Raw genomic sequence first — 24,862 nt, 5'->3', positions numbered from 1 at the left:
TGTTCCTCATTCTCATTTAGCTCAGAAGTCACCTTAATTTTATTTTCCCAAATAGGACTCTGACTACTCTTACTGAGAGAATTTTGTCCTGTTCTAAATGTGCCCAGTATTCTCACTGACGGTTTTCATAACCAAAAAGCCAAAATCAGTCACATAGCTCCATAATATCTTCTGAAACTCTAACCTTGAGTGAATTCCTATATATATATTTTAAGATTTTATATATTTATTTGACAGAGAGAGACAGATAGTGACAGAGATAGAGAGCATGAGCAGGCAGGAGAGGGAGAAGCAGGCTCCCCACTGAGCAGGGAGCCTGGTGATGATGACCTCTCAGGTGTCCCTGAATTCCTGTAATTTGGAAGAGCATTTGAATGGAGATTCTGACATTGTATGACTCTTGATCTTAGGGTCGTGAGTTCAAACCCCACATTGGGTGTAGAGATGACTAAAAAATAAATAAACTTAAAGTTTCTGGCATTGTAGAGGAAGAGAGAAGGGTAGATAGCATAGTCATATAGGATTTTCCAACTCTGACAACCTATTCATTCATTGGTATTTTGTTGTTTAAGGAACATGCTTTGGCCCAAGCTGAGCTTCTTAAGCGCCAAGAAGAACTAGAAAGAAAAGCAGCAGAATTAGATCGTCGAGAACGGGAAATGCAAAATCTCAGTCAACATGGTAGTATCCTTTCAAAGAAGTCTGAAATAAAAATAACTTTTAAACATTTTAAATTATGCCTGTGCTAGCTCTGATTCATTTGGTTTATGGATAAAGCCATGCCGTTTTTTCCGGTTCTAGCAAGATCAAACAGCAGATTTCCTACTTGTTACTCTGTAGCTCTCTGATCTTGGCTGATTTGCATGTCTTTTGATAGATTATAACAGTGTTAGCCTTATCACACAGAAAGTGAATGTGAATATGATAATTTTGGGGTTTGGCCGGGAGCCTTTGATTCTGCATTTGGGCCCTCTTTGAGTCTATTGAAGCCTTAAGAGTACATGGCAGTGTGCCCTAAATTTGACTCTTTTTGTTTAGTCAGCCCAGTTTCTAATTATCTGCCCCTGTCCTCAGAAATATAACCTGCCTGTCAAAATATTATTAAAAAATGTGTGGCATGATTCTGGGAAGCCTTGGGTTTCTCAATTATATCAAAAAAATAAATACTGAATTGATCATTTGCTATGAAATCTGTTTAGACTGTGACTACCAAAGGCCACTTCCAGGGTGTATCTTAGAGAAAGATAGCAGTATCTGGCTAAGGGGTTAAAGATCTAGACAAGTCATTGTTACTCTGTCTAGGATAGTGATGGAATGACAGGGCTAGGTCAGCAACAATATACTGAACTATTTTTTCCTTATCTTAGATTGTGTATACCTAAGTCAGAGAACAACAAATACTGCATGATTTCACTCATTTGTGGAGTTTAAGAAACAAAACCAATGATCATTGGGAGAAATGGGGGAAAAAAGAGAGGCAAACTAAGAAACACACTCAACTGTAGAGAACAAACTGCTGGTTACCAGGGGGAGGTGGGTGGGGCTGTGGGTTAAGGAGGGCACTTGCTGTGATGAGCATCAGGTATTCTATGGAAGTGTTGAACCATTATAAAGTACCACTGAAACTAGTATTACTAGTATGTTAACTAGCGAATTTAAATAAAAATGAAAAATAAAATTTATATATTCAAAGACTATTAAAAGAAATGCCTAGAACCTAAGCCTAGAACCTAAGCCTAGAACCTCATGAGGACCCATTCATCCTTGGCTATTTTGTTGGCTTGTGACATCAGAGACAACATCAGTAAAAGGAGAAACTAAAGGTTTATTTGAGATCAGTGTTTCTGAAATACCTATAATAAAATCTGTCCTATGTTCTTAGTATTGACTAATATAAGTTATTTCTATGGGAGATATTTTAGAAGTAAAGATAGTAACAAACAGTGAGAAATTAAGAGTTAGACTTTGTGGTGTGTTACACATGTAAGTACTTATCATCTATTAACTCACTTAATTTTCAGTATAATTCCCTGAAGGGTGGTATAGTTGTTATTCTCTTGTTATTTCTACTCTTAAATTTATGAAGAAGTGTCAGATTTTATAGATCGATGTCTTCAGATTTTACCAAGTCTTCAAGAATTTAAGGTACCCGGCGCCCCCTAGCCAATAAATGGCTAGGCACTTCTGTTTTCAGATCCTGGTTCTTACATTGCTATTTTCTGCTCTTCTCAGATAGTATGGGACTTGTATGAGAAATGAATATGAAATTTGGGAAGAATTATAAATAGCGCAGACATGTTGGGAAGAATCAGACATCATAGGTCATTCTTTTTTTCCCCACTAGAAAGTTTTCTTCTTCTATACAAAGTATATAAAATCGAATTTTCAAAAATTGTGGCATATCATTTCTAAAATGAGAAGTGGCCTTTAGGTGTTGTGTTTACCTTCTGTTTTTAATGTTTTGACTTCTTTAACTTGAGCGTTTTTATTGCTTCCACTGCTTCCGAAGCCCTATTTTCAGTTTCATTTCTTTATAAGGACACATTTTCCCTCCTGATAGTTTGAATTTATTTTTCCTGTAGGTTTATTGAAGTGTTATAATTCCTTAGTTTCCTTCTTCTGACTGTTTCATATTTTCTCCTAGTTTTATGGTTTTCTTACATGGATATTTAGAGTGTTATTTTTTCAGACTTTGGGATTTCCAAATTTTATTCCTTGGTATTAGTTAATCATGTGTTCCTTCATGGAGTTAGCAGTAGAAAACTCAAGATCCAGAAGCTGGTTTTCCCTCTCCACTTGGGCTAGGAATTATATTCAGAGACTTAAGATGCTGAAGAGGAAATTGTAAATACTTAAAAACTGCATGACCTTCTCATGACAGACTCTTGGGACTTTGAGAAATAAGTCTGTTTTCAGGGTAGAGTCACAGGATATGTCTTTGTGCCCTTTTTTTTTTTTTTGCTTCTTGTATCAACTGTATATATATTGTTCCTGGTAAACATTATATGACACTGGAAAAATATTTTACCATCTAATGTTTTCTAAAGTAATACTCCGGGGGAATTTTTTTTTTTTTTTTTTTTACGATTTTATTTTTAAGTAATCTGTACACCCAAGGTAGGACTTGAACCCACAACCCTAGATCAAGAGTTGCATGCTGTATTGACTGAGCCAGCCATGTGTCCCTACTTTGGGAAAATTTTTAAAAATGCAGAGCTTAGCTTTCCAAAGCTGTACAAATACAGGAATGTAGAGATACAGCGTTCGATTTATAAAACATCTATTAAAAGAACAAATAATGTTCTTTATAAGGAAACCAAAAATAAGAATAGCCCATATTGGTCCTAATATAATTTTTTTTAATTTGCAGGAAGAAAAAATAATTGGCCACCTCTCCCTGGCAATTTTCCTGTGGGACCTTGTTTTTATCAGGATTTTTCTGTAGACATTCCTGTAGAATTCCAGAAGACAGTAAAGATTATGTACTACTTGTGGATGTGTAAGTATAAAATAAATTGTATATTCAACAGAGTGTATGTTTTATTGTCAAAAACCACCCTTTTTGGAATTCAGATATTAAGGATAGTATCACAAATGGGTTTTTTGGTATGCTCTTAATTTTCAGAATGAAACATATTTAGGTATTGCAGAATTAAACTATGTGACAATCTAAACTGAGGAAAGCATATATGAGAACTGGCATTCTTGAGGAAAGGACTTCTTTGTCACATATATAGTATTTTTTGAGGAAAAAGGAATAGTCATAAAATATCTAGGCTATATTTGTTTTGAAAAAATTATTCTATTTTTATGCAATGAAGGCTGTTCAAAAATTCTTGAAAGCATTATGACTTTTTAAAAGGGCCATAAATTAGTATTATAATTTTCTTAGAGCTTTGAGGACAATTTACTTTTTATTTTCAAGTGGTTGATAAGTACCTTTATTATTGGGAGTACCTAGTTAATGTAGGATATTTTACTAAATAGAACATTAGGACATATATTTAGGCTGTGGTGCTTGCATTGTTTTGAGTATAATTACAACCCATGTAATAACTAAAATAAAATGTAAAGCTCTTTAACAGTTTGTTCTGTGTACACAGAATTCCAGCTTACATCTTTCACTTTTATTCCAAACAGTAGTCTCAGCCCCTTTTAATGTTATTTTGTTAGTAGGAGAGGTGTAGCTGTCATGACCTCTCACCTGCGTAACTGCTGGGTAATGAAGAATTTGTAGTGTGCGTTCTTGATGGAGGAAATTTTTATGTGTTACTGTATATTTGGGGAGCAGTTTTTTCCCCGTCCTAAATAAATGAGACTATTTTCCTCAAAATTATTTGGAGCATTCTTCACATATGTGAAGCTACTTTAGAATGTGAGTAGTGATTTCTTATGGGTAGTACATTTTTAACTCTTAGTTTTTCTTTGAGATTTTGTTGTTGATCTAGTATCTTGCTAAATCTCCAGTGTAGGTAGTATTTTATATTTTTAACACTAAAGGTTTTGATTTTATATTTGTACATGTAAACAAGCCATATATTTTATTTAATCAATATATAATATGTGCATACATATAGTAATTATTTCTTAATGGGCAGACCTGGCCTAGCATTTTAAGTATAAGTCCTTTGACCTAGTGGGAAGACAGGCTTTGTATGGGAGAGATAGGAGTTGGAAGAAAATTCTACAAGAAATTGAGTAAATAAAGATTGATTGGGAAAGGTAATTAATTTTAACTGAATGGCTACTTTACTATTGCTAATTGTTTCAAAATAGGTCTGTTTTGTTTTAGAAATGTATAACTTTCTGAGGTATTTGGAATATAGTTTTTCTTAATCCTGTTGCATTGACAGATTTAAAGTATTTAAAGAGGTCTCATTATTTAAAGAAACATTACCTGGAATAAGGTAAGATCTAGCTCAGTGATGTTTCTAAATTTCATAGAATGGAGATTGTTTTAATAAGTTATTTTCAGGAAGTGTCAACCTGTTAATGATTTCAGAGTTGATGAGTGCTTTCACCCTGTAGTAATAATTATGATGAAAGAGAACATTTATTGAGGATTTATTTGTGCCAGGCACAGTACTAATCACTTTATATACATGATGTTATTAACTCCTGACTACACTATGAGCAGGTACTATATTACCCAAGATACAGAAACCAAAGCTTAGAGAATTGGAGTAACTTGTTCAAGACTACACAACAATTAGGATTGGAGTTGGATAGCTTGGCTCCAGAGCCCAGAGTCTAGATTTCCATGTTGTACAACCTACAGAGTACCAAAATGAAGAAGTAATTTGTGCTTTAAACCCAAATAAGATGAAGATATACTTTCAAAGGTACCTTACTTGAAATAAATAATTTACTCTGTAATTATAACTATCAAATGTCAAATGAATCTTAACCTCTTTGAGTATATTCTTGAATTAAAAAAAAAACCAAGCCATTTAAAGATGAATTAGTGAAGAAGATAATTATACTGTTTAAAATCTGTTTATGTTAGGTGTCTGTGTTGTAATGCAGAGCTTATCAAGAAGAATATTATAGTGATAATTGCAAATTTAGGTCCACTAATAACAGATTTGAGTGCTTAATAAAGCAAATGGAAATTTCCTGTGAAGTTGAGTCATTCAACTTACAAATCATGTAAAAATGCCCTAAAAATTTCTTCAGTGTTATATGTACACCTGGAATCCAATCCAAGTAGATTGGAATGGGATTGATATTAGTAACAGAGAATCATGTGTTTCACATTACCTTGCCTTTCTTTGTATTTTTAGATCTGTGTGTAAGTGGACTGATAGTTTAGTAAGTAGGCCCGGACATTTTACTTTTCTTTGGGGTACAAATGAATTACTTATTGATCATGGTTTTTGGTTACTATGACAACATTTAGAAAGGAATTTTAATAGATTACACAAAATTAAATTGATATTTTTATCAGTTGTTGGAGGAATTTTTAATGAACCTTAATGCACATATCCATATTTTTCTTTCTTTCCTTAGGCAAATTAAGAGATAAACCTTTAAAATTTCTCTTAAGGTTGAAGTTTGAAGTATAATGTGAATACATAAAACTTTTTCAGGCAGTTGGATCCCATTTAACGTTAAAAAATAATTTCTATTTTATGGTCTTTTGAAATCTGTTTTTAAGCCATTGACAAAAACTACTTTTATTCTGAGGCAAAAGATCCTGAGTAAATTTATTAGTAAACTGGCTTTCGTGAAAGTTAGAAATCCTAATTTTAAATAAATTTAATAAGGAAGAGTCTTCTTTGTGTAATATAATGGAATGAAGTTTTAAACGTGGAAGAGCTCCTGTATTTTTATAGCTGAAAAATTGAAATGTAAAGTTTGATTAGCTCAATAGTACATTTCTATAACCCAGGTGTTTTCATTCTTCCTCTGGTGCCCTTTCTCTTACTCTCTAGAGTTTGTATATTTAGCTAGTCGTTAAACCAAATTTGGAGGTACCCTATAATGTATGTCTTCATCTTGTTTTGTTAATTACTAGTTTTATTTTATCAGTTGAAAAGATTTTAAAGTTTCTAATGTAAGTTGAGATTTTTGTATTTGGATTTGCTAGGTTTTTCATTTATTTTTAATTCAAGTAGGAGTTTGTTGGTATATTTTTCTCGTATTTACATTGAACATTATTTTAACTTTTGAAAAGTATTTTTCATTCAGCCTGTGAATAAATTTTTTAAAAATCCTTTAAAAAGGTTACTAATTATAATGAATAAGTGTAGTTCTTTAGGATCAAAGTATAGTGAGATGCTTCTCAGATTTTTTGTTTTAGGTCTTTCTGGATATGTAATTATTAACAACATATGAAGGGTTTCCCATTAACTGTGTGCATTAATTAAAAGAAAGTTCTGCCACAGCAGCTGAAATGCATTATTTTCTTTCTTTAAAAGTAAGTTTGATCCTCTATGAAAACACTGTATTTATCCTAGCACTTTAAAAAATGATAACCCTATGAGGATGAATAATCCTGAGAGATTGAATATATAGTCCCTGAAATTGCTACTGTATTAGTATTTTTAGTTCAATGATTCTAATTAATTGCTTAAAAATGTTACAGTGAGATTACACAGAGCACTTCTCCAGTTTTCTCCTCCTTGTATAGTCCACTCTGGGAGGAGTCAGTAGCTACTCTGTAGGAATGTAACTCAGTGTGTAGGCTCTGTTTCCTCCCAAGTCATGGTTCTTTTCCCTGGCAGGGCCTTGAATCAGGGGCCACATCAAGTATTTTCTTCTTGCAAGGAGGAATCCCTTAAGGCACTGCTTCTCTGGTAATGGCCCATTAGGAGAGGACCAAATGAATTGTTGCTAAACACTGCATAAGTTAGGACTCATTTTCCTGTATATACTGTTTTCAAACCAAATGTGTAAGAAACAGCAATGTTTTTTGAAAGATACTAGCTGGAAGCAAGGGGTAGAATACATTTGCTCTAAGGAAGAATTTTTTCATTTACAATTTTTGTTGAATGAATTCATAACTTGAATGTAAACATTTCTATTTTGTTTTTTGATTCCACAGTCCATGCTGTAACACTCTTTCTAAATATCTTCGGATGCTTGGCTTGGTTTTGTGTTGATGCTTCAAGAGGGGTTGATTTTGGATTGAGTATCCTGTGGTTCTTGCTTTTTACTCCTTGTTCATTTGTCTGTTGGTACAGACCACTTTACGGAGCTTTCAGGTAAAATGTGTGTACTTTGAAATATACTCTTTAAAACCTGTGAAGTAAATAATTGGTAATTAACCTTAAGGGGGAAATTGATACATTTTTACTAAAATTTTTTGTCATTGTGTAGCATACATTCTGATAAATTCATATGTAACATGTCTTTGTAGTAATTAGATTTTGTAAGTCACAAAATCTCGTTCTCTTCTCCCACTTGAGAAGGATCAAACATGAAAACAGAAATGACAGTAGTCTTATATCTTAATATTTATAGAATAAATATTCCATTTCGTATGATACACTTGACATTAAGGAAAAGTTTGCTCTTCATTACCCTTTCAAACAAAAAAATTACAAATGGTGATTACAGTCTAATTCTTAAATGAACCTAGGTAAGATCAATATACCTATGATATTTAAAGTGAGTCACTCTCACCTAGCAAGGTAATTATTTTCTGTGTAAATTCATTTTTGGCTCTTCAAATGGTCTTGCATTGGAGAACCATTAAGATTATAAGATAATAATATTTTGCATGATATATTTTAATCAGTGGTTAGGATTAATATCTTCTAAATGCATGTTCTATGAGGTATTAATAAATGTTGCTGAAAAAGGGACTCATTAGCTTAAGTTTGGAAAAAGCTGGACAATAAAGTTAAATTTCTTCAATTCAGGATTGCTTAGATTCTTTTAAGAGCCTCATGTGATTTGTGATTTGACTATGAAACCATTTTTTTGTGGAACACCTTGTTGGACTATTGTTTTAAGAAGTAAATGTTGGAAGGTGCTGATTTAGATAATAGTTCTCTATGAGTCCATATATTCGATCATTTATCAACTTATTTTTGAGTAAACTTGTTTATGAGTAATGAACCTTTTTCAGCTCTCATGAGTGAGGGGCAGCATTACTAGGAAATAGGTATGTATTGTGCAGATGTTATTTTGGGGAAATTAGAGGCCCACATTCAGGTGTTTGTTTGTTTTTTTTTTTTCCATTTCAAAATAGAATTTCTTTGATTAATCACAGTGTGTGTATTCCTTCGTAGTGGAATTAGGAACCCAGATATGTAAACAGATGGAAAAAAAAAAAAACCCAGAAGGAAAGGGGCAAAGGTGAGGGAATTTGGGGAGAAAAGTGGTCATTCAATAGAAAACTAAATTGGTTAAAATTGTAAGGAAGGCAAGAAAGTGGATGGAAGGAGGGAAGAATCTTTCGATATATTACAATATGGAGATTAGTTATCAAGGAATGGGGAAGAGGTGTCCCCTTTGGATGTGGGATGGAGAGGAATAAAAAAGGACCTATTTGCTCTTTCCATGATCTAGGAAGACAGTTACTGGTGCTCTTTTCCTTGTCATCTAAGCCTGGTGTACAAGGTTTTTTTTTTTTTTTAAGATTTTATTTATTTGTCAGAGAGAGAGGGAGAGAGAGCGAGCACAGGCAGACAGAATGGCAGGCAGAGGCAGAGGGAGAAGCAGGCTCCCTGCTGAGCAAGGAGCCCGATGTGGGACTCGATCCCAGGACGCTGGGATCATGACCTGAGCCGAAGGCAGCTGCTTAACCAACTGAGCCACCCAGGCGTCCCTGGTGTACAAGGTTTTTAAATTTTTTGACATCTGGCTTTGGCTTCTGCCTGCTTCCATCATGTTACTAATATATTTGTAATGATGCTGGTGGGTAGAAATGGGGTTGTTCTGTAGACTTTAAAAGTGACGAGAGGAGGCACCTGGGTGGCTCAGCTGGTTAAATGGTTAAGCGTCTGCCCTCAGCTCAGGTCATGATCTTGAGATCCTGGGATCTAGCCCCACATTGGGCTACCTGCTCAGTGGGGAGCTTGCGTCTCTCTTTGTACCTCCTCCTCCCCCTCCACCACTTGTGGGTGTGTGTGTGTGTGCGTGTGCACGCGCGCCTGTGTCTGTGCACTCTCTATTGCTCTCACATACTCTCTCTGCAAATAATTAAATAAAATCTTAAAAAAAATAGTGACCTAAGACTAATGACCTGATTTTAAACCTTCTATAACTAATGTAGCCAAAACAAACCACTAAAAAAGCTAGCTTTCTGCCTTTTATTACTTGAAGTCACTTGGTTCCTTTTATTTCCTTTCTTTGCCAGTTGAAATAAAAATGCTTTGTGGAACATTTTTAGTTCTGTCATTATTAACCTACAGATTTGTAGGTTTAGTGCTTAGCTGCATCTCAGTCCTTTAGAGTTTATCACAAATGATTAATTTTCTGGGTTTCCCTGTTCAGAGCAGAACTGAGAGGAATAATATTTAATGGGGAAAGTTGAAATTAAAGTATGTTACATCATTACTGTTCCTTCTCGGTATGTGACTTTGGCATTTCTTTTATCCACATTGCCACATGTTTCTGAGCCTGTCTTTCCTGCTGTATCTGGTAGTTTGTTAAACCTGTATTGATGACAGCTTTTTCCTTTAAATGTGAAAATCTCAAACACAGATACAGTGGGTGTGATTCTTGGTATTAAATATAGGGCTTTAAATAGCCTTATTCACATAAATGCTTTATTTTAGATCAGTTTTGATAGGGACTACTGCCTTTGAGAAAGGGCAGAGTCAGGATATGCAAGTGTTTCATATTTTGTTTCAAGACTAGTGATTAAGAAATGAAAACAAGCATCTGAACATACTATGTAAGTCAGTAGAAAATGGGTAGCGAAAACCTTTTTAGGCCAGGTTCACAGGTTTCCTGAGAGAAGTTGCTTTTTAAAGTAGTTATTTAGTTTTTATAAATCAGACTCTGGCGTGAAGCTAGTATGCTTTTTAAAAGTTTCAGATTTTCTTGTTTTAAGATTACCTTACTTATCTATTAATTTTAAAAATATTTATTTGATAGAGACACAGCGAGAGAGGGAACACAAGTAGTGGGGAGGGAGAGGGAGAAGCAGGCTTCCCCACAAGCAGGGAGCCCGAAGCGGGGCTGGATTCCAGGACTCTGGGATCATGACCTGAGCCAAAGGCAGACATTTAACCGACTGAGCTACCCAGGTGCTCCTTCCTTACTTTTTTTTTTTTTAAGATTTTATTTATTTGACAGGCAGAGATCACAAGTAGGCATAGAGGCAGGCAGAGAGAGAAGAGGAAGCAGGCTCCGCATGGAGCAGAGAGCCCGATGACACTGGGATCATGACCCGAGCTGAAGGCAGTGGATTTAACCCACTGAGCCACCCAGGCGCCCCCGCTTCCTTACTTATTTTAGAGCAAGAGCTCACAAGCAGAGGGAGAGAAGTAGCCACCTAGGTGCCCCTCACAGTTTTCAAGTTTTACTCTTCTCTGGCTAATGGTGTATTTGGCTCTTCTGCCATAAGATTATTTAAATATTTCCTGAATTTTATTTCTCCACCTTCTCCTTCTACCCCCACCCCCCAACCAAAAAAGAAAAAAAAAAAAGAAAAAGAAAAAGAATGGTAAGCAATAAGAAAAACTTGGCTGGATTGATTTTAGAATAAACTGGTCATTGCAAACATAGAAGTTGGGGGGGCATTAGGTTTGAGAATGTGATTAGATTTTTCCTCTTTTAGTTCAGTGAATTTATTTTTTTCTTGTAGATGGTGGTAATCTCAAGTTTCTGGAGTAGATGTTAGCTTTGTGGTAGAGTGCTAAAAATAGAGGATATATCAGGAAGCCTTTATTTCTAGAATGTAATGGAAATGTACCTTAGTCATTTGGAGTTGTATTTTTAATTGCCATATGTGGTTTATCTCTTTGGCCTTTCAACTCAGAGTAAAAATAAATGAATTCAGTATCTCAAGAAATTCCTTTTTAAAGTTTTAACAATTTACTTTGTTATCATGAATTTGTTGTAATTTGCTTAATAATATGATGGCTCAGTAAACCTTTTTTTATATTAATTCTAATCTGAGAAGAAAAATACAGTTGTTTTAACTGAATTATAAAATGCCTTTAGACTGAATTTAAGTGTTTGGTAATACTTTTAAAAAAAGCCCAGTGGAAAATTTAAATCTACATTTAAGTGATTATATGTAGTAATCACATATAACACATCATAATGATAATTATACATAGACTATTTAGCAATAATCATTTTTTAGTTATGAATGAGCAGTTGTCTTTCCAGTGTCATCTGAGTTTCTGTTGAAGTATTTGCATGCTCATTATTGAGTTCACTGGATTCTTTCAGGGGAATATTAATATTAGGATAAATAACTTACATTTTCCAACTGCTTTACAGTCATGAAGTATCCTAAGGTTAAATGAATCATTCATTGAACAATGACCATATACTAAGCTGGAGATACAAGGGAGACATGGTACTTGCCCTTAGAAATGTATAATATATAACTGATTTGAAAGTAGGCATTTCTGAAGCTTTGGCTCATAAAATTTATATATAAAAATTGGGTGATATTCAGACACACCCAGAATATTTGAATGTCAAAGGAATATAATATTGGTGACATACTTTGTATTCTATTTCAAGATAGAAGATCAGCTACCTTCAAATTAGTCTTTTTGCATTACCTTTTTGAGGATTTCAGTTTTTAGTAAATGTTTTTCTCTGAAATCAGGGGAAGAAAACCCTGCTCTTATTGACACCATTGAAATATCACAATGTTCATGAAAAAGATGGTTTTCAGGGTGCCTGGGTGGCTCAGTGGGTTAAACCTCTGCCTTCAGCTCAGGTCATGATCTCAGGGTCCTGGGATCAAGTCCCGCATCGTGCTCTCTGCTCAGCGGAGAGCCTGCTTCCCCCTCTCTCTCTGCCTGCCTCTCTGCCTACTTGTGATTTCTCTCTCTGTGTGTCAAATAAATAAATAAAATCTTAAAAAAAATGCATATATTTATTTAAAAAAAAGTGGTTTTCAAACAGTGTAAAATACTGTTCTGTATGAGTTATCTTAGTTTTCCACCAAGAAACTGGTTTTACTGTTATACTTACATGACTTTGTCCTTCATAAGGTTATCCCTCCACCAGAATCTGAAGGACCATGAGAGAAGTTTCAGATATATGTGTTTTTAAAAGTTAAGTTTAATAGCTGTCATAATTAAGTCTGCACTTGTTATGTTGTCACTTACATATTTTAAAAAGATTATAACTTTGATCTTAATTTTGTGCTTCTGCAAATGACTACGCCTTATGTAAATACTTTAAGATATTAAGTCATTATTATTGAGGCAGTGTTTTTTGGAAATAGACTGAAAACGGGTAAGAATCCTGGCTTCTCTGCTTAAAAGTGTTGAGCTCCTAGGGAAATGCAGAACAAAACTACTGCCTCAGTTTGTTGAATGTAAATAGGGGATAATATTTGCAGAGTTGATAAAAGGATTAGAGATGATATATGCAAAATACTATGTTTTATGGATTGTCAATGCTAGAATTAATGTTTCGGTTTTGTGTTAGGTTTTATTATTTACTTTTAGTCCATTAAAATGTTACTTGTTATAAATCATCTTTTGCTGCTTTTAGTTCATTGTCCTCTGGTGCCTCAGTCTGAGCTAGAGGAAATCATAATTTATGCTAGGGTGTATGTATATCCTTGTGTTGAGAGATAAAAATAAACACTAAAAAACCCAGTGTAATAATCTAGTCTTTTAATTGGAGGTTTTTTGTCTATATTTAATATAATTACTTATTTATATGGATTTATATCTGCCTTCTATTTTTTTTTGAAGAGGAATAATTCTTATATTTAATTATGAAAAGTTTCAAAAAAATAGCAACGTTGAAAGAATTTAACATGAACACAATATATACACTGTCTAAATTCTATCCCTAACATATAGATGCTTTATAAGGTAAATTGACATCAGTAACTAGAGCTCAGTATTTGTTTACAGTTTTGATTTGTGTGTTTTTTTTTTTTTAGTGTAAAATCTGAATTCACAAACTCTATCAATATATAATGCATTATTCCCATCACCCCAGAAAATTTCTAAGTGCCCCTTTTTCTTGAATCATCCAGAGGGTACCTTACTTTTTTTTGTTATTGAATTTATTTTTTAAATTTAAGTTAATTAACATGTAATGTATTATTGGTTTTAGAGGTAGAGGCCAATGATTCATCAGTCTTATATAATAACCAGTGTTCATTATATCACGTACCCTCCTTAATGCCTATCACCCAGTTACCCTATCCCCCCACTTCCCTCTGCTCTGGCATCCCTTGGTTTGTTTCCTAGGATTAAGTATCTCTTATGGTTCATCTCCCTCTCTGGTTTGGTTTTATTTTTTCCTCTCTTCCCCTATGATCTTCTGTTTTGTTTCTTAAATTCCACATATGACTGAGATCACATGATAGTTGTCTTTCTCTGATTGACTTATTTTGCTTAGCCTAATACCCTCTAGTACCATCCACGTCATTGCAAATGGCAAGATTTCATTTTTTGATGGCTGCATAGTATTCCATTGTATGTATACCACATCTTCTTTACCCATTCATCTGTTGATGGACATCTGGGCTCTTTCCCTGGTTTGGCTGTTGTGGACATTGCTGCTATAAACATTGGGGGTACAGGTGCCCCTTTGGATCACCATGTTTGTATCTTTGGGTAAATACCCAGTAGTGCAATTGCTGGCTTGTATGGTAGCTCTCTTTACAACTTTCTGAGGAAACTCCACACTGTTTCCCAGAGTTCAGCCTTCTATTTATATGTACTACTTACTGTATATAAAACATACCTGTTATATACCTTTTTCTGTCTTTGCTTTTGGATCAATAAGTTCTACTTTTTAAATATATTTTACTTTATTTCTCTGTGTTTTTTTTTTTTTCTTATTTTTAAGATTTATGAGAGCGAGCTTAAGTGTGAACAGGAGGAGCCGAGGGAGAGAGTCTCCTGCAGATTTCCTGCTGAGCTCAGAGTCTGACTAAGGGCTCAAGTCCACAACCCTGAGATTATGACCTGAGCTGAAATCAGGAGTCAGTCACTTAACCAGCTGAGCCACCGAAGTGCCCCTGTGGTTCATTTGTTTTTATATGGGTCTGCTGGTACTGAATTCTCTCAGATTTTTTTTTTTCAAAATATGTTAATTTCACCTTCTTTTTTTTTTTTTTAGCTTTATTGAGGCCTAATTGGCCAAATTAAAATACGTTAAATTGTTTAATATGATGCTTTTTTTTAATGTAATGATTTGATAGTCATACACATGAGAGAATTCCCACATTTGGGTTAACACATCCTATCACCTCACATATTTACCTTTTTCTTTTGTTGAGAACTCTTAAGATCTACCCTATTAGCAAATTTCAATTATATAGTACAGTATTATCAACTATAGTCATTATACTCTACATCAGAACCTCAGAACTTCCTGATTTTGTAATAAAAGTTCATACCTTTTTTTAAAAGGATTTTTTTAAACAATTTTATTTAACAGAGAGATCACAAATAGGCAGAGAGGCAGGCAGAGAGAGGGGGGCAAGCAGGCTCCCCACTGAGCAGAGAGCGCAATGCGGGGCTCAATCCCAGGACCCTGAGATCATGATCTGAGCCAAAGGCAGAGGCTTAACCAACTGAGCCACCCAGGCGCCCCTAGAAGTTCATACCTTTTAATCAACATTTGTCCATTTCCCCCAACTCTTGGCAACCACTATTCTACTGTTTCTGTGAGTTCAACTTTCCTTTTTTTTTTTCTTTAGATCCCCATATAAGTGATACCATTCTTTATCCTTCTCTATCTGGCTTATTCCATTTAGCATGATGCTCTCCAGTTCATCCATATAGTCCCACATGGCAGAATTTCCCTTTAAGGCTGAATGGTACTCTATTGTATATAAACCATTCTTGTCACCAGTGGACATTTAGATTGTTTCCACACCTTGGCTATTGTGATTAATGCTGCAGTGAACATAGGATTACAGTTGTTTCTTTGAGATATGATTCTGTTATCTTTGGATAAATGGCCTGAAATGGATTTGCTAAATCATATGGTAGTTATATTTTTAATTTGTTGAGGAACCTCCATGCTGTTATCAATAGGGGCTGTATCAATTTACATTTCCACCAACAGTGCACAGCTTTTTATCCTTGTCAACCCTTGTTATTTCTTATCTTTTTGATAATAGCCATTTTAACGGGTGAGAGGTGATAAATGATTGTGGCTTTGATTCGCATTTCCCTGATGATTAGTGATTTTGAGCACCTTTTCATCTATCTGTTGGTCATCTTTCTGTCTTTGGAAAAATGTTTATTTAGATTTCTTAAGATTTTATCATTTGTTTGACAGAGAGGGAGAGAGAGAGGGTACATGAGAGAACACAAGCAGTGGGGAGAGGAGAAGCAGGCTCCCCGCTGAGCAGGTAGGCCCACATGAGGCTCCATTCCAGGACCCTGGGATCATGACCTGAGCCAAAGGCAGCCGCTTAAACCACTGAGCCACTCAAGTGCCCTTGTCCCTTCAGATCTTATGCCCATTATTTTTTTAATTGGATTTTTTTTTTTTTGCTGCTGAGTTGTATCATTTTTTTTATATATATTGGATATTAATCTTTTGCAAGATAAATTATTTGCAGATATTTTTTTCCATCCAGTAGGTTGCCTTTTCATTTGTTTGATGGTTTTCTTTGCTAAGCCTAAGCTTTTTTTTTTTTTTTTAAGATTTTATTTATTTATTTAACAGAGATCACAAGTAGGCAGAGAGGAAGACAGAGAGGAGGAAGCAGGCTCCCCACTGAGCAGAGAGCCTGATGTGGGGCTTGATCCCAGGACCCCGAGATCATGACCTGAGCCGAAGGCAGAGGCTTTAACCCACTGAGCCACCCAGGCACTCTAAGCCAAAGCTTTTTATTTGTTGTAGTCCCACTTGTTGGTTTTTGCTTTTGTCACTTTTGCTTTTAGCGTCAAATCCAAATAGTGCCAAGAATGATGTCAGGGGGCTTACCACATGTGTTTTCTTCTATGAGTTGTATGGTTTCAGGTGTTTCATTCAAGTCTTAAATCCATTGTCAGTTAGTTTTTGTGTATGATGTAAGATAGTGGTCTAATTTCTATTCTTTTGCGTGTGGCCGTCCAGTTTTCCCAATAGAATTTATTGAAGAGACTCTTATACTCCATTGTATATATTTGGCTCCTTTGTGTGGTACATTAATTGACCAAATATATATGGGTTTGTTTTTGGGCTCTCTGTTCTGATCACTTAATCTATGTTTCTTTCGAATTAATATTGTATTAATTAATCTTGTGTTTGTATGCCATGACCATACCGTTTTGATTACTGTAGCTTTGTAATAATAGTTTGAAATCAGGAATTGTGATGCCTCCAGTTTGGTCCTTCTTTCTCAAAATTGCTAAGGTCTTTTGTAGTTCCATACAAATTTTAGGATTGTTCTATTTCTGTGAAAAATACCATTGGAATTTTGATAGGGATTTTTTTGAATCTGTAGATTGCTTTGAGGAGTGTGGACATTTTGACAACATTTTTCCAATCTACAAGCATGATGTATCTTGCCATTTATTTGTGTTTTCAGTTTTATGTGCCTTCAGTTTCTTTAACCAGTTTCTTACAGTTTTCAGTGTAAGGGTCTTTCATTTCCTAAGTTAAATTTATTCCTAGGTATTTTACTCTTCTTTATGCAGTTGCAAATAAGATTATTAATTTCTCTGTTTGATAGTTTGTTGTAAATGTAGGAAAACAAAAGATTTTTGTGTATTGATTTAGTATCCTGTAACTTTACTGAATTTTTTAGTTCTAACAGGTTTTCAGTGGAGTCTGTAGAGTTTTCTGTGTATAAATCATATCTGCAAATAATAATTTTATTTCTTCCTTCTGTTATGGATGCCTCTGACTACGATTTCTAGTACTGTGTTGAGTAAAAGTGGTGAGAATGGGCATCCTTGTCTTGTTAGAAGAAAAGCTTTCAGCTTTTCACCACTGAATATTATGTTAGCTATGGGCTTATCATATATGACCTTTATTATGTTGAGGTATATTCCTTCTATACCCACTTTGTTGGGAACTTTTTTCCTGAAGATTTATTTATTTATTTTGGGGGTGGGAGGGGCAGAGGGAGAGGGACAGAGAGTCTCAATTAGACTCCATACAGAGCACAGTGTGGTGCTTGATCTCAAGACCCTGAGATCATGACCTGAGCTGAAACCAAGAGTCAGATGCTTAACTAATTGCACCATCACCCAGGCACTTCTTTGTTCAGATTTTTAATAATAAATGTATGTTGAATTTTGTGAAATACTTTTTCTGTATCGAGATGACCATATGATTTTTGTCTTTCATTTTGTTAACATGGTTTATCACTTTGATATGTGGATGTCAAACCATCCCTTCATCCTTGGAATAAATCCCACTTGATCATGGTATATGATCCTTTTCATGTATAGTTGAATTTGGTTTGTTATTTTTTTAAAAGACTTTATTTACTTCTGCGAGATGGGGAGAGAGAGCACAAGTGGGGGCAGGGTAGAGGGAGAAGCAAACTCCCTGCTGAGCAGGGAGCCCAAAGTGGGACTTGATCCCAGGACCCTGGGATCATGACTGGAGCCAAAGGCAGTCACTTAACCAACTAAGTCACCCAGGTGCTCTGGTTTGCTATTTTTTATTATTAAGCAATTAAAAATATTTAAACATTTTACAAACTGGATGAGCCTCAAAAACATTATTCTAAGTAAAAGAATATAGCAAAAGACTACATATTCTAATTCCACTTCCATAAACTGTCCAGAAAACAGAAATGTGAGAGACATACAACATATCGGTAGTTACCTGGGGCTAAGAAGTGGTAATGGGACTGATTGCAAATGAGATCCAGGAAAATTTTTAGGGTGATTGAAAAAAAATTCTAAACTGATTATGGTGACGATTGCACAACTCTATAAATTTACTTAAAAAAATCAAACAGACCCACAGAGTGATCTTGATACAAAATGTGCACACAAACACATCAACAGAATTTCACTAGAGAATAATTTTTAAAGTATTACTAGTATACATGATAAAATTGAGAAAAACTAACAAAATTAAGAATTCAGTACATAAGATTCTACTCCCAACAAATTAGATAACAGAAGAAATAAATTCCTGAAACATACCAACTATCAAATCTGAATCATGAACACACAGAAAATCTGAACAGACCCATTACTCACAAGGAGATAAATCAGTCATCGAAAACCTCCCAAAAAACATAACTCTAGGACCACTGGCTCTACTAGCGAATTCTAACATTTAAAGAAGAATTAATACCAATCCTTCCAAAAAGTACTAAAATCTTCTTAAAAAAAAAGAGAGAAGGAAATGCTTTAAAATTCACTTTATGAGACCAACATTATTCTGAACCAAAATCAGACAAGTACATTACAAGAAAATTAGAGATCAATATCCCTGATTAACACAGGATTATTTTGGCTATTTAAAGATTCTTTGACTTCATTTAAACTTTATAATCAATTTCTCTATTTTGCTAAAAAATAAATATGCCCCTTGGGATTTTGATAGGGCTTGAGTTAAATTTGTAAGCCTCTTTGGGGGGAGAACTGATATCTTAACTATATTGAGTTTTGTGATCCATGAATATGCAATATTTCTCCATTTATTTAAATACTTCTAATTTCTTTCAACATAGTTCTTAAGTTTTAATTATATAAATTTTTAACTTACTTTGTTGAATTTATTCCTAAGTCCTTTATCTTATTCATGTCATTCTGAGTGAAATTATTTTCTTAAGATTGTTTGTCATATGCAGTTTGGAAATACAATGGGACTTTGTATATTGACCTTGTATTGTTCTGCCTTGCTGAACTCCTTCATCAAGTGTAGTCTCGAGATTTTCTCCATATGTAGGATTATGTCTTATGCAGATAAAAGGTTTTGTGTTTTAATTTCCTAACTGGATATCTGTGATCAATGTACCTTTCTTTCCTTCCTTTTGTTGATTATACTTCTAGTAAAATGGGAGCAGAAGTAGAAAGTTGAAAGGTATGCTTTGCTCCCCTTTTTAGGGGGAGAGCATTCATCATTAAGTATGATATAGTTCTAGAGTTGTTTTTTTTTTTTTAAGATTTTATTTATTTATTTGACGTACAGAGATCGCAAGTAGGCAGAGAGATAGGCAGAGAGGAGGAAGCAGGCTCCCTGCTGAGCAGATAGCCCGACTCGGGGCTTGATCCCAAGACCCTGAGATCATGACCTGAGCCGAAGGCAGAGGCTTAACCCTCTGAGCCACCCAGGCGCCCCAGTTCTAGAGTTTTTATAATTGCCTTTTATTGATTTGAGGAACCTCTCCTTTATTTGTACCTTGTTAAGAGTTTTTAATCATGAATGATAGTGTATTTTTCCAGATGCTTTTCTGTGTCTGTTGAGATAATCATGTGGTTTATTCCTTTATTAATATGGTACATTACATTGATTGATTATTAGATATTAAACCAACCTTGCATTTGTGGGATAAGTCCTATTTAGTTTTGCGAATCCCTTCTGACAGCTAGAGTGAAGGTGCTGATTTTCATGCCTTACCTTATAATGGTTGAAATGTCATCCCAGCATAGTATAGGGAAGGGAACAGTTCCAGTGAAAATGCTACAGACTCATGCTGTTCTTAACCAGAATAAAACTGTTTCTTAGTTATATGCCAGGGTATTGAAATGGTTTTTTGTTTTATCCAGCTTTTTAAAATTTTAACTTTTTGAGGAGAGGATTTGTTGACTTTGTCACTCTGTCATGTTGGAAATGAATTTCCGCTTCTTGATTTTTAAGTTTCAGGTGTCCTGCACTCATTTCCTACTATTCATAATGATCTTTCAACTTTTCCATAGCTTGTATGGTCCCCCTTTCACCCTCCTATATTTACCCTGTCTCCCTACAGTCCTTCCATTACATGTAAGATAATTTTAGGTTAGGTTGATATTTGAAGTTCCTTGTTTACTGCTATTAAATAGTATTTACAACTGGACTTTTTTTTTTTTTTTTAATACGACTGCCATTACAGAAATAGTTGTTTTGGTGTCTTCTTTTTACACACACACACACACACACACACACACACACACACTTTTTTCTGAATCTTTGTGGATTTCCTGGCATAATTGAAAAACGATGCTCAAATATGTTAGGTGATCTGTTTCATCATCACTCCCCCCACTGCCATGAAGACATTCCTTTTAGAGTTCTTGTTCCTCCTCCCTTCATTTGAACTGGTTAGTTTCTATGTAATCCTGTATTTTCTTTGTCTTCAGTCTTCTATTTCTATACCAGGGTCCTGTCTCCTGTCTCTCCATCTCTTTCTCCCTGTCCGCGCTCCCCCGCCCCCGCCGTCTCTCTCCATTTACTCCATTGTTGTTGTTTTGTTTTTTGGCCTAGTACATCTTCATCAGGGGAAAGGGTATATGAAAAAGCATTCTTTTTTTTTTTTTTTTTTGAGTCTTAGCCCATATGGAAGTGCTTATTTATTACCACACATTCAGCTCATAGTTTGATTGGATATAGGCTGGAAATTATAGCTCTCAGAATTTTGAAAGCATCGTTTCCTTGGCTTTTAATGTCATTATTTCTATTGAGAAATCTGATACCATTCTGATTCTTAATCTTTTCATGGAGCTCATTTTCTTTTTTCCTTTTCTTGGAAGTGTCTAAGATTTTCTTTTTATCCCTAGGTATCTTTTTCATTTATTGCACTAGTTACTCTTTGATCCTTTTTACTCTGGAGACTTAGAGCCTTAATATCTGGGAAAATTTATTACATTGTTTCATTGATTTTTTTTTTTCCCTTTCTGTTTTCATTGTGTTCTTTTTAATAAAATATCTAATCAGATATTGGGAATCTGGTGTTCTTTTTTTTTTTCCCCTTGTATTTTTCATCCTTTTGTTTTATTCTGTTTTATAGAATTTTTTAAGAATCAGGATGACATTAATCTTCCAAATACGAACACTGAAAACTAGAAGACCGTTGAATAGTGCTGTCATTTTGAAAGAAAGATAATTTCTGAGCTGGAATTAAATAAACTATGAAATTCAGTGTCTGATAATATGGACAGCAGAATTTCACAAAGTATACCTTTCCTGTATCATTTCTCAGGACTCTACTGGAATAAGATGATCCCTGCCAAAATGAGAGAGTAAAGCATGAAAAAGGAAAACATGGGGTCCAGAAAACAGGACTTGTAATACAAGAGAGAGGACTACTTTATTCCCAAGATAATATTGAAGAGAGGTCTCAAGATAGAAGTTAGTGGCCATCCTGAGGCTTTATCAATTCATATTTTAGCTGATCAGAAGACTTTTTTTTAAGATTTTATTTTTATTTATTTGACAGAGACACAGAGAGAGAAGTAACACAAGCAGGGGGAGTGGGGGAGGGAGAAACAGGCTTCTCACCGAGCAGAGAGCCCAGTGCGGGGCTCGATCCCGGGATGCTGGTATCATGACCTGAGGTGAAGGCAGATGCTTAATGATTGAGCCACCCAGGAGCCCCTGATCAGAAGATTTTAAGAGAAATATTTTCAAGAAGATAAGATTGATAGAATTTTTAATAAATTTGAATGTGTTAAGAGATTTTCACAAATTAAGGGGAGATTAGTGATCAATTACTGGTAAGTGTGTGTGTGTGTATATATATATATATATATATATATATATATATATATATGATAGTTACTAACTCTAGGGAAATCTAAAATGGCTGTGCAGTGTAGAAATTTATTTCCTGTCTCAGCTGTGAATAACATTTACTTAGTCATAAAAAGTGAGCTAAGTTATAGCTATATTTGGAAAATGGAAACAAAGTATCTGTGTACAGGGTGGGGCTAGAGGTAGGGAAGAAGGATTTAAAAGAAAGCAAAATCCTTATTTCTGGAATAGTAAGTTGCTATTTAATGTTCAAAAGAAAAATCAAGTAGTAGTAATATGAGTATACTGCTCAAGGTTATGGAGGTGTAAGTATCCAAATAATTAAGAATTAAAAATGATTACATCTAAAGAGTGGCAATGGATTGTGGAAGAATTGTGGAGGTGTTAGAAGATAACTTGTTTTTTGAAACAACCATGTAGATAAATATTTGACTTTTTAAACTATTAAACATATATAACCTCAAATTACTTAAAAAAAAAAACTTAAAAAATTGCACTATGAAGTTAAATAGTTCTTTGAGTGTGGCTAGGATCTTTGAGTAGCCTCTGTAAAGTGGGATGATAGAGTTGGACCATTCCATTCATGTGCTGCCTATATTGGTAGGTGTTTGTTTTGTTTGTTTGTTTGTTTGTTTGTTTTTGCCTCTTGCAGTGACTTATTTTCCTCAGAAATAATTGTTTCAGAATGACTTTTTTACTCTCTAACATGAGATTAATCTGGCTACTGTTATCAGAGTAGGGTGAGAAGGAGACTGGGTATCCTCTTGCCATTCAGACTGTGAATGTTCACTGGATTTCTGTTTTCAGTATGACTATGGTTCTCTGGTTCTGGTATCTTGGTTTCAAATCCCTTTGGTTCAGTTTCTCCAGGAAGTAAGTGTCCAGTCTTCTACCTTGGTTTTAGAATGGCACTTGCTCTGTGGGAATGGGGGACAAGAACCTGAGGTCAGATTGCTTTTTATATAGACTTTAAGCCAGTCTTCTTGTCTTTACCTCTACTTGCATGTTTCTTTGCAGCAATAGCTTGTTTCTAATTTTTGAGGTTTTCTTAAGCTAATACTTTTTCAGGCAGCTTGTTTCTTAACTTTCTCTCTTGTTGACTTGAATTTCATTTTTGTCTGTTGATCAGTTACTACTTGCCTATTTCCTTTCCAGCTTATAAAATTTTGTTTACCATCATCTTCTCTTTGTTTTTGTTTCTGTGGTTTTATTAAAAAAAAAAAAAAAAACCAAAAATGATAAAAATTATTTACTGTCATTTTAGTGGCACTTTGGGAGAGAGTAGAGGTAAATGTGTATGTTTAACTGGAGATCCAGGTATACTTTATTTTTAATTTTTTATTAATTTTATATTTTAGAACAGTTTTAAGTTCACAACCAAACTGGGAATAAGGTGCAGAGATTTCCCATATAACTCTTGCTTACACATATGCATAGCTGTCTCTTTTACCTGTATCACCACTAGAGAGGTACATTTGTTAAAATTGATAGACCGACATTGACACATGATTATCACTCCAAGGCTATATTTTTTATTAGGTTTCGCTCTTGATGTTGTACCTTTTAGAGGTTTGAATTAATATAATAACATATCCACTATATGTATTTCATGCAGAGTAATTTCTCTGCTGTAAAAATCCTACATGTTTTGCCTTTTCATTCTTCCCTCTCCACCACCGCCTGGCAACTACTGATCTTTTTATTATCTCCATAGTTTAGCCTTCTCCAGAAGGTCCTGTTGTTGGAGTCATGTGGTATGTAGTCTTTTCATATTGGCCTCTTTATTAGAAATGTCATCTGTGTCTTTTTTTTTTTTTTTTTAAAGATTTTATTTATTTATTTGACATACTGAGATCGCAAGCAGGCAGAGAGGCAGGCCGAGAGAGAGGAAGGGAAGCAAGCTCCTTGCTAGCAGAGAGCCCGATTCGGGGCTCGATCCCAGGACCCTGGGATCATGACCTGAGCCAAAGGCGGAGGCTTTAACCCACTAAGCCACCCAGGTGCCCTGATCTGTGTCTTGTCCTGACTTGATGACTAAATTTCTTCCTAGTGTTGAATAAGATTACTTTGTCTGGATGCACCACAGTTCATTTACTTATTCAGTTACTGAAGGACATCTTTGTTGCTTCTAAGTTTTTGGCAGTTATGAATAAAACTTCTGTCAACATCTGTGTGTAGGTTTTTGTGTTGATAAAAGTTTTCAACTCCTTCAAGTGAGGAAATCTGTGGAAAAGTTGGAAAGAACTGACATCTGGCCAGTATTGACTCTTCTATTCATGAAGATGGAATATATCTCCATTTATTTCCTTTATTTCTTTTATCAGAGTTCGTAATTTTCCTCGTATAGATCTTGTACATATTTTGTTAGATTTATACCTGCAGTTTTCCTTTGTTGGGTGGTATTATAAATGGTATTGTGTTTTTAATTTCAAATTTCACTTGTTCATTGCTGCTATGTAATGGAGCAATTGATTTTTGTATATTAACATTGTATCCTGCCACTTCGCATTAATTGCTTATTAGTTCTAGGAGGTTTTGTTGATTCTTTCATATTTTCTATGTAGATGATCATATTATCTGCAAACAAAAAATAGTTTAATTCCTTCTTTCT

The 24,862-nt window shown here is 34.7% G+C and overlaps 1 protein-coding gene across 1 annotated transcript in view; it reads left to right on the top strand.

Annotated features, from left to right (window-relative positions):
• The window catches only part of SCAMP1 (secretory carrier membrane protein 1), a 127,482-nt gene that overhangs the window by 58,106 nt on the left and 44,514 nt on the right, over positions 1 to 24,862 (top strand). The window contains exons 4-6 of the mRNA XM_032847928.1: positions 573 to 681; positions 3,371 to 3,499; positions 7,547 to 7,706. Of these exons, the coding sequence (XP_032703819.1) occupies positions 573 to 681; positions 3,371 to 3,499; positions 7,547 to 7,706 (398 nt within the window). The remainder of the gene's footprint in view (positions 1 to 572; positions 682 to 3,370; positions 3,500 to 7,546; positions 7,707 to 24,862) is intronic.

Source organism: Lontra canadensis, unplaced genomic scaffold, assembly GCF_010015895.1.
Source record: "Lontra canadensis isolate GAN:19392208 unplaced genomic scaffold, GSC_riverotter_1.0 scaffold4, whole genome shotgun sequence".
Lineage (NCBI taxonomy): Eukaryota > Metazoa > Chordata > Mammalia > Carnivora > Mustelidae > Lontra > Lontra canadensis.
The sequence above is the reverse complement of the archived record's forward strand: the minus strand, read 5'-3'. Positions and strand labels throughout refer to the sequence as shown.